General features: G+C 33.8%; 1 protein-coding gene and 1 long non-coding RNA gene across 3 annotated transcripts in view; one reads left to right on the forward strand and one right to left on the reverse strand.

The window, feature by feature from the left end:
• The window catches only part of LOC127846487 (leucine-rich repeat and coiled-coil domain-containing protein 1-like), a 283,849-nt gene that overhangs the window by 149,067 nt on the left and 124,040 nt on the right, over positions 1–10,742 (reverse strand). The window contains exon 10 of the mRNA XM_052377759.1: positions 25–136. Coding sequence (XP_052233719.1) covers positions 25–136 — 112 coding nt within the window. The remainder of the gene's footprint in view (positions 1–24; positions 137–10,742) is intronic.
• Positions 1–10,742, forward strand: part of LOC127846503 (uncharacterized) — a 49,138-nt gene that overhangs the window by 16,168 nt on the left and 22,228 nt on the right. The window lies entirely within an intron of this gene.

Raw genomic sequence — 10,742 nt, forward strand, 5'->3', positions numbered from 1 at the left:
AGGGTTTTTATATCATCCACTTACAGTGTATGTGGACTGAATATCATTGCGTATCTTGCTGTCAGATTCCGCCCGGGCAGTCGGGCCTGGTTCTGGTTCAGCGTCCTTCCCAGCATCCTCGGGGCCTGAATCAGCGCTAAAACAAAATAACTAATCTGTCAGGGCTTGTGTCAGCGCTAAAACGACATAACTAATTGCCAGGGCTTGTATCAGCCCTTTACAAGATCATTATTCTGTCAGGGCCTGAGTCAGCGTTTAAACGAGATATTTAATCTGTCAGGGCTGTGTCAGTGTTTAAACAAGATATTTAATCTCGTCAGGGCTTGTGTCAGTGCTATAACGAGATAACTAATCTTTATGGACCTGAATCAGCGTTAAAACTAGATTTTTAATCTGTCAGCAGCCTGAGTCAGTGCTTAAAGGAGATAAGTGATCCGTCAGGGCCTGAATAAGCGACAAAACAAGTAAATTTGCCTGAAGTTTGATTTTGATCTTTAGATTGTAAGCATATTTTGCAGTCATATCAGGAAAGTCTGAGTTAAATTACTCACATTTTTCCTGGGTTAAGGTTAGCCAATCTAAGCAGTTAATCAGTCTTAAGACAACATACCATTGTCAGTAACAGCTTGTTTTGAAAACAAAGTTTAAAGTAAAATTAAAATACATTATCACCAAACTTTCATTTCACCATGCAGCTTAACAAGACACTATATTTCAAAAACACCAAATAATGCCCGATTGGTGCTGAACAGCCCAGTTAAATATAAATGAGCCGTGCTCTATGAAAAAGGGGGTTAAATGCATGTGCATAAAGTGCCGTCCCTGATTAGCCTGTGCATACTACGCAGCCTTATCAGGAACGACACTTCATGCCTAAACTGGATTTTTGCTTAGAAGAGACTTTCTGTAAATGAAAAATACAATCAAAGCAGAAAGTGTCATCCCTGTTTAGCCTGTGCTGACTGCACAGGCTAAACTAGGACAGCATTTTACATACATGCATTAAACCCCTTTTCACAAAGCATGGCCTATATATAATGTAGATTGGGAATGGTCATTAATACTCACAAATATGTAAGAATCCAAGTGAATGTAGTGAAAGATATCGATTCATGTTGGATGAATGCACTAATGGTATTGACCTTACATGGACAAAATGTTCAGGACAATCAGGAGTATCACTCTAACATCAATATGCTTGAGACAAAAAAATATGATGTGCAAAATTTCATAAAAAATATTGCTTTCTTGCATGAGACATGAAAGGGTTTCTGGTGTAGTTGAATAATCTTAAAATGTATATTCACCAAGCTATGCAATGTATACTTCTCAATATAAATCATATATATGACTTATTTTACCCTCAGGATGTGGCGGTCACTGGGAATTCAAACAAAATTGAGTTTACTTAAAACATTTGATGCTACTGCCTGATAATGCCCATCTCTTACCTGTAGTTTAAGGGGGAATATTTGAACTCAATAAGGTGAGTATTATGAAAAAGGTGTCTAGCCCATCTTCATTTAATATGAACATAGTATTAAAAGTTTCAGTGTAACTGCATCAGAACTGTGCTTTTTTTTCTTTGTCTGGCTGGGTGTATAACTTAAATGAGCAAATTATATAATTTGCTAATGACAGAAAGGCACAGATTTGCAGTTTTGCTTTGATCTAACATTATTGTTCGGGCACATATTGTTAATGGAGCATATTACAGATTATGTGGCAAAAAATGGATACCAATCAGTTGGGTTCTTTCCCATTAAAAAGACAAGATGCTGATATAAATGAGGACTATAAAACAATCAAGAAAATGATTTTATGTAGAAAGATCATAAGATTACTACATGCACATCTGTTAAATGTAAATTAACACCTGTTAAGTTTTCAAAGAATTTTTTAAAAGAACCCAAGTTTATGCTGCAAAACTCATTAACTCTTTCAGTGCTGGAACAAAATATTGAAGGCCTTTGCAAACAGTTTGGATTCAGATGAGACGCCACAGAATGTGGCGTCTCATCAGGATCCAAACTGTTTGCTATTCTGATAGTATTTTTTGAAAAAAATTGAAGAAAATGCTAATTTGAGAAATACAGCAGACAACATTTTAGCAGACGACAAATTTCCCAGCATGCAAAGGGTTAAAAGATACTGATGATTGCAAACACTAGGGTTGATTTATTATCCACTAATGCTGCAGAGGGATTACACTACACTATAATCTCATCGCACTTCAGATAAGAGTCAACACATAATTCATTTTAATGAAGCATTATTTTCCAGTTAATTTTAACAAAAAAGATGTATTGTGTTGTTATAAACCAAACAATTTTGAATTTTCAATCTTACAGAAATAGTTTAACCATTTCCATCATGCAATGTTTATCTATTGATTTATGTTTATCTGTTGGTTTTAACCAAGAATTTTTCGTTTTCTGTTCATTCCGAGTAAGCAATCTTTTTTTCTTGATGTTTACAAAGACATGTTTTCTGTTGATGTTAACCAAGCCATTTGAATTGAATCTAACAATATTTTATGTTGAATTAAACCAAGCATTATTTTATGTTGATGTCTAACCTAATCAATGTGTTCTGTTCAATTTAACAAAGCAACATTTCCTGTTTATGTCACCCAATCAATGTGTTCTGTTCCATTTAACCAAGCAACGTTTTCTGTTGATGTCACCCAATCAATGTGTTCTGTTCCATTTAACCAAACAACGTTTTCTGTTGATGTCACCCAATCAATGTGTTCTGTTCCATTTAACCAAGCAACATTTTATGTTGATGTAACCCAATCAATGTGTTCTGTTCCATTTAACCAAGCAATGTTTTCTGTTGATGTCACCCAATCAATGTGTTCTGTTCAATTTAACCAAGCAACGTTTTCTGTTGATGTCACCCAATCAATGTGTTCTGTTCCATTTAACCAAGCAACATTTTATGTTGATGTAACCCAATCAATGTGTTCTGTTCAATTTAACCAAGCAACGTTTTCTGTTGATGTCACCCAATCAATGTGTTCTGTTCCATTTAACCAAACAACATTTTCTGTTGATGTCACCCAATCAATGTGTTCTGTTCCATTTAACCAAGCAATGTTGATGTCACCCAATCAATGTGTTCTGTTCCATTTAACCAAGCAACATTTTATGTTGATGTAACCCAATCAATGTGTTCTGTTCAATTTAACCAAGCAACGTTTTATGTTGATGTCACCCTATCAATGTGTTCTGTTCCATTCAACCAAGCAACATTTTCTGTTGATGTTACCCAATCAATGTATTCTGTTCAATTTAACCAAGCAACATTTCATGTTGATGTCACCCAATCAATGTGTTCTGTTCCATTTAACCAAGCAACATTTCATGTTGATGTCACCCAATCAATGTGTTCTGTTCAATTTAACCAAGCAACATTTCATGTTGATGTCACCCAATCAATGTGTTCTGTTCCATTTAACCAAGCAACGTTTTCTGTTGATGTCACACAACCAATGTGTTCTGTTCTATTTAACCAAGCAATGTTTTCTGTTGATGTCACACAACCAATGTGTTCTGTTCTATTTAACCAAGCAATGTTTTCTGTTGATGTCACCCAATCAATGTCGTCTGTTCCATTTAACCAAGCAACGTTTTCTGTAGATGTCACCCAATCAGTGTGGTCTGTTTCATTTAACCAAATAACATTTTATGTTCATGTAACCAAATCAATGTGTTCTGTTCAATTTAACCAAGCAACATTTTCTGTTGATGAAATCCCATCAATGTGTTCGACTCAATTTGACCAAACAACATTTTCTGTTGATGTAACCCAATCAAATTGTGTTCTGTTCAATTTAACCAAGCAACATTTTCTGTTGATGTAATCCGATCAATGAATTCTGCTCAATTGAACCAAACAATTTTTTCTGTTGAATTTAACCAAGCAATGTTTTTAACTAGCGTTAACCAAAGAATGGGTTCTGTTAAATACATCTAAACAATTGTTCCCATTGAATTAAACCAAGGTGTGTTTCTGTTGATGATGACCAACAATGTGATCTGTTGAATTCAACCAAACAGAGCTTTCTGATGAATTTAACCATCAATGTTTTCTGTTCTTGGTAACCAAGCAATGTTTCTTTTAATGTTAACCAAACAATTTGACATACTGTGAAACCATTATTAATCGTCAGGCATTAATCTTCGTGTATTACGTCAGTCGACCGATTGACGAATTCAAGATCCTAACGAACAATCATGCCCCATATTTGAAAAAAATTAAGACTGAATTACCGAAGACATGGTGCATTAAAATCCAACGTAATCCACGCATACATGCTCCGACTGTTTCATAATCCAGATCATCGGGTTTTGACACAAAGGGGTGTAGATAACACAGTGTACTTAACTGACACGTGATATTGCTGTAAAACACAAGTGCAGTACAGCTGTATCGACTGTGTTGACTTCATTTAGGTAGAATAGTGATGATTAGCGCTTGTTTTTAACAACTTTATATCCCATTGTGTGCATTGTGTTTTCAGTGTTGCTGCTGATTATACAGCCTCCACGCAGCGGATCCGGATCAAAGACAATAAACGAAATTAAAAGATGATGATGTGTGATCAACACCTGACTGATATACATTACCCGCATTGATTACAAACTAATACAGAACATATTGATTTGTGTTTGGTTGTAAGCGTTTAATTACAATACAGGTGTGAAAATAGCTTGTGTTTCGTTTATGGGCAATCGATCTTTTTAATCATTGACACAAACTTTTTTACGATACATATTGATTCAATCATTGTTATTTGTAACAATTTAAAATGTAACAGGTAAAGAGAAATAAGCATTTATGACGATAAGTCCCATCAAAACGTAGGGTTATTGTTTACAGAAATTCACTTTCATTTTCGCGCGATTTTCAGGAATTCCCCAGAAAGCATGTTTTTTAAATGACTGAGCATGACGCAATAAAACATTGCTTTGTATCCTATTGCATTCAATCTAATTTAAACTCACTCATCTCTTGGTTGTTACAATTAAATCTGAACTGTGCCCCATGAAACCGCTGTGCAATAATGCAGTGTTAATTTAACACTTCCGAAAAATGCTGTATGTTTGTTTTTATGAAATTTTTTAACACATTTTCGAGACTTAAACCCCGTCATCTGCGTTATATTGGAGTAAGTGTATTAATTTAAATTTGCCTAATTAATTGACATTATTAAAAGATACATGTCAGACAAATTACTGTACTAAAAACGATCAAATATTTATGATGCAAAACTCTTGAAACTTTAATGAAAACTGACCAAATAGTTTGCTAGCACTTATTATAACAAATAATGTTCGCACCTTCTCTGGTTTGCGCTGATAAAGGTAAGGTTCTTATTAGTTTGGCCATGATAGTAAATGAATAAGGAAAATTGGCAATTGGCTTCACTGTTTCAAACACTCGTTAACGGTTATTCGGTCCCACTAATCCGCTAATCATAATAATGGGGGCCCATGATAACAAAAGACTAGTATAATGGTATGTGACGAACCGGCCCCACCTCCTGCAAGTGACTCTCAAGTGTCCTCCCTCTTTCCCCACTACGATTTATCGCAACAACAATATATTTTGAACATTCGGATATGAAGCATTTTATTATTTTTTTCAAAGTCAGGAATTGGCGAATTTAAGTGCTGACGAAAACGTCATTTGTTTTAAAATGACGAAATTTTGTGCTGGCGAAAATATATGGATTCACAGTATACATTGTATGTTATAAACTAAATGTTTGTATTAATCTACATATACATACCCTATGTTGTTGTTTTTTAATTAAAGCAAATCAAGCCATTTGTGTATGTACAATTTGATCAAGAAATGTTCTTTCTGGAAACTAACTTCTGTTATATTAATAACGAGAAGCTAACAATGTTTTCTATTACAAGTTAACAAGGTTGAAGGTTTAAGGCTTCATGTCAAATTTAACCAACACATGTTTTTCTATTGCATGAAACAAAGCTTTGTTTTCTGTTTTATTGCAGGTAAGCAAGTTATGTGTATCTTTAATTTAGACTATAAAAAAACAATGCTGTTTTTTGTTAACTTTATTCCCACAAGACATAATTGTGTTCAATAAACCAATATATTTTGTTTTGTTTAATTTTTCTTGATGTTTACAAAGACATGTTTTCTGTTGATGTTAACCAAGCCATTTGAATTGAATCTAACAATATTTTATGTTGAATTAAACCAAGCATTATTTTATGTTGATGTCTAACCTAATCAATGTGTTCTGTTCAATTTAACAAAGCAACATTTCCTGTTTATGTCACCCAATCAATGTGTTCTGTTCCATTTAACCAAGCAACGTTTTCTGTTGATGTCACCCAATCAATGTGTTCTGTTCCATTTAACCAAACAACGTTTTCTGTTGATGTCACCCAATCAATGTGTTCTGTTCCATTTAACCAAGCAACATTTTATGTTGATGTAACCCAATCAATGTGTTCTGTTCCATTTAACCAAGCAATGTTTTCTGTTGATGTCACCCAATCAATGTGTTCTGTTCAATTTAACCAAGCAACGTTTTCTGTTGATGTCACCCAATCAATGTGTTCTGTTCCATTTAACCAAGCAACATTTTATGTTGATGTAACCCAATCAATGTGTTCTGTTCAATTTAACCAAGCAACGTTTTCTGTTGATGTCACCCAATCAATGTGTTCTGTTCCATTTAACCAAACAACATTTTCTGTTGATGTCACCCAATCAATGTGTTCTGTTCCATTTAACCAAGCAATGTTGATGTCACCCAATCAATGTGTTCTGTTCCATTTAACCAAGCAACATTTTATGTTGATGTAACCCAATCAATGTGTTCTGTTCAATTTAACCAAGCAACGTTTTATGTTGATGTCACCCTATCAATGTGTTCTGTTCCATTCAACCAAGCAACATTTTCTGTTGATGTTACCCAATCAATGTATTCTGTTCAATTTAACCAAGCAACATTTCATGTTGATGTCACCCAATCAATGTGTTCTGTTCCATTTAACCAAGCAACATTTCATGTTGATGTCACCCAATCAATGTGTTCTGTTCAATTTAACCAAGCAACATTTCATGTTGATGTCACCCAATCAATGTGTTCTGTTCCATTTAACCAAGCAACGTTTTCTGTTGATGTCACACAACCAATGTGTTCTGTTCTATTTAACCAAGCAATGTTTTCTGTTGATGTCACACAACCAATGTGTTCTGTTCTATTTAACCAAGCAATGTTTTCTGTTGATGTCACCCAATCAATGTCGTCTGTTCCATTTAACCAAGCAACGTTTTCTGTAGATGTCACCCAATCAGTGTGGTCTGTTTCATTTAACCAAATAACATTTTATGTTCATGTAACCAAATCAATGTGTTCTGTTCAATTTAACCAAGCAACATTTTCTGTTGATGAAATCCCATCAATGTGTTCGACTCAATTTGACCAAACAACATTTTCTGTTGATGTAACCCAATCAAATTGTGTTCTGTTCAATTTAACCAAGCAACATTTTCTGTTGATGTAATCCGATCAATGAATTCTGCTCAATTGAACCAAACAATTTTTTCTGTTGAATTTAACCAAGCAATGTTTTTAACTAGCGTTAACCAAAGAATGGGTTCTGTTAAATACATCTAAACAATTGTTCCCATTGAATTAAACCAAGGTGTGTTTCTGTTGATGATGACCAACAATGTGATCTGTTGAATTCAACCAAACAGAGCTTTCTGATGAATTTAACCATCAATGTTTTCTGTTCTTGGTAACCAAGCAATGTTTCTTTTAATGTTAACCAAACAATTTGACATACTGTGAAACCATTATTAATCGTCAGGCATTAATCTTCGTGTATTACGTCAGTCGACCGATTGACGAATTCAAGATCCTAACGAACAATCATGCCCCATATTTGAAAAAAATTAAGACTGAATTACCGAAGACATGGTGCATTAAAATCCAACGTAATCCACGCATACATGCTCCGACTGTTTCATAATCCAGATCATCGGGTTTTGACACAAAGGGGTGTAGATAACACAGTGTACTTAACTGACACGTGATATTGCTGTAAAACACAAGTGCAGTACAGCTGTATCGACTGTGTTGACTTCATTTAGGTAGAATAGTGATGATTAGCGCTTGTTTTTAACAACTTTATATCCCATTGTGTGCATTGTGTTTTCAGTGTTGCTGCTGATTATACAGCCTCCACGCAGCGGATCCGGATCAAAGACAATAAACGAAATTAAAAGATGATGATGTGTGATCAACACCTGACTGATATACATTACCCGCATTGATTACAAACTAATACAGAACATATTGATTTGTGTTTGGTTGTAAGCGTTTAATTACAATACAGGTGTGAAAATAGCTTGTGTTTCGTTTATGGGCAATCGATCTTTTTAATCATTGACACAAACTTTTTTACGATACATATTGATTCAATCATTGTTATTTGTAACAATTTAAAATGTAACAGGTAAAGAGAAATAAGCATTTATGACGATAAGTCCCATCAAAACGTAGGGTTATTGTTTACAGAAATTCACTTTCATTTTCGCGCGATTTTCAGGAATTCCCCAGAAAGCATGTTTTTTAAATGACTGAGCATGACGCAATAAAACATTGCTTTGTATCCTATTGCATTCAATCTAATTTAAACTCACTCATCTCTTGGTTGTTACAATTAAATCTGAACTGTGCCCCATGAAACCGCTGTGCAATAATGCAGTGTTAATTTAACACTTCCGAAAAATGCTGTATGTTTGTTTTTATGAAATTTTTTAACACATTTTCGAGACTTAAACCCCGTCATCTGCGTTATATTGGAGTAAGTGTATTAATTTAAATTTGCCTAATTAATTGACATTATTAAAAGATACATGTCAGACAAATTACTGTACTAAAAACGATCAAATATTTATGATGCAAAACTCTTGAAACTTTAATGAAAACTGACCAAATAGTTTGCTAGCACTTATTATAACAAATAATGTTCGCACCTTCTCTGGTTTGCGCTGATAAAGGTAAGGTTCTTATTAGTTTGGCCATGATAGTAAATGAATAAGGAAAATTGGCAATTGGCTTCACTGTTTCAAACACTCGTTAACGGTTATTCGGTCCCACTAATCCGCTAATCATAATAATGGGGGCCCATGATAACAAAAGACTAGTATAATGGTATGTGACGAACCGGCCCCACCTCCTGCAAGTGACTCTCAAGTGTCCTCCCTCTTTCCCCACTACGATTTATCGCAACAACAATATATTTTGAACATTCGGATATGAAGCATTTTATTATTTTTTTCAAAGTCAGGAATTGGCGAATTTAAGTGCTGACGAAAACGTCATTTGTTTTAAAATGACGAAATTTTGTGCTGGCGAAAATATATGGATTCACAGTATACATTGTATGTTATAAACTAAATGTTTGTATTAATCTACATATACATACCCTATGTTGTTGTTTTTTAATTAAAGCAAATCAAGCCATTTGTGTATGTACAATTTGATCAAGAAATGTTCTTTCTGGAAACTAACTTCTGTTATATTAATAACGAGAAGCTAACAATGTTTTCTATTACAAGTTAACAAGGTTGAAGGTTTAAGGCTTCATGTCAAATTTAACCAACACATGTTTTTCTATTGCATGAAACAAAGCTTTGTTTTCTGTTTTATTGCAGGTAAGCAAGTTATGTGTATCTTTAATTTAGACTATAAAAAAACAATGCTGTTTTTTGTTAACTTTATTCCCACAAGACATAATTGTGTTCAATAAACCAATATATTTTGTTTTGTTTAATTGCAGCATACAATGTTCTTTCTTTTTAATTTAAAGTTAAATGCTTTACCCAATTTTAAGGTAATTTTGATTTTCTACAACCACCTAATATTCTACAAACTGTAAATGCATTTTTTATCATTTGATTCATAACGAACATTAAACATGGACAAATAACAAATTTAAACAAATCACATAGAAAACATAAGAAAAGTTGTGAGACTATATGTGTCTTGTTCTGAGAAAAATGGGCTTAACCCTTTGTAAGCTGGAAAATTTGTCGGCTGCTCAAATGTCGTCTGCTGAATTTTTAAAATTAGCATTTTCTTCCATTTTTTTTAAATAATACTATCAGAATAGCAAACAGTTTGGATCCTGATGAGACGCCACTTTCTGTGGTGTCTCATCTGGATCCAAACTGTTTGCAAAGGCCTTCAAAATTCGGTTCCAGCACTGAAAGAGTTAAAGAGGCGGTAGACCAGATTGCTATATATCACGAAAAAAAGAAAAGTTCTAAAATACCGTATTTTTTTACAAATATTAGTTTATATTTTTTTAAATATCACTTCTGGTATATAACATTACTTGAAAAATGTTGTTAAGTTTTCATATTTTCAGTACATTCAGTAATAAAATTTTACTGAGTAATGTCTACCACGTTATTTGGAGAGTTCTGTTGTTGTCGTTATATTTTGTGAAAGTCTACGAGGATTGCTTTTATAAAGTATAAAATACAACGCTCATTGTATGAGGATGGATGGCCGAGTCCATGGTCTAAATTGGAGACTTTTTAATGTTTTCACTCCAAGACTCCCAGGGTCAGTCGGGTTAGAGCCCTGTTCAGTGTTACTTTTTTTTTTCATTTTATTCTTGATTTTTGACTGAAGATTTTTAGATTCGATGTTTAAATTTATCATTATTAAGCAT

Source organism: Dreissena polymorpha, chromosome 9 (genome assembly GCF_020536995.1).
Source record: "Dreissena polymorpha isolate Duluth1 chromosome 9, UMN_Dpol_1.0, whole genome shotgun sequence".
Taxonomy (NCBI): Eukaryota; Metazoa; Mollusca; class Bivalvia; order Myida; family Dreissenidae; genus Dreissena; species Dreissena polymorpha.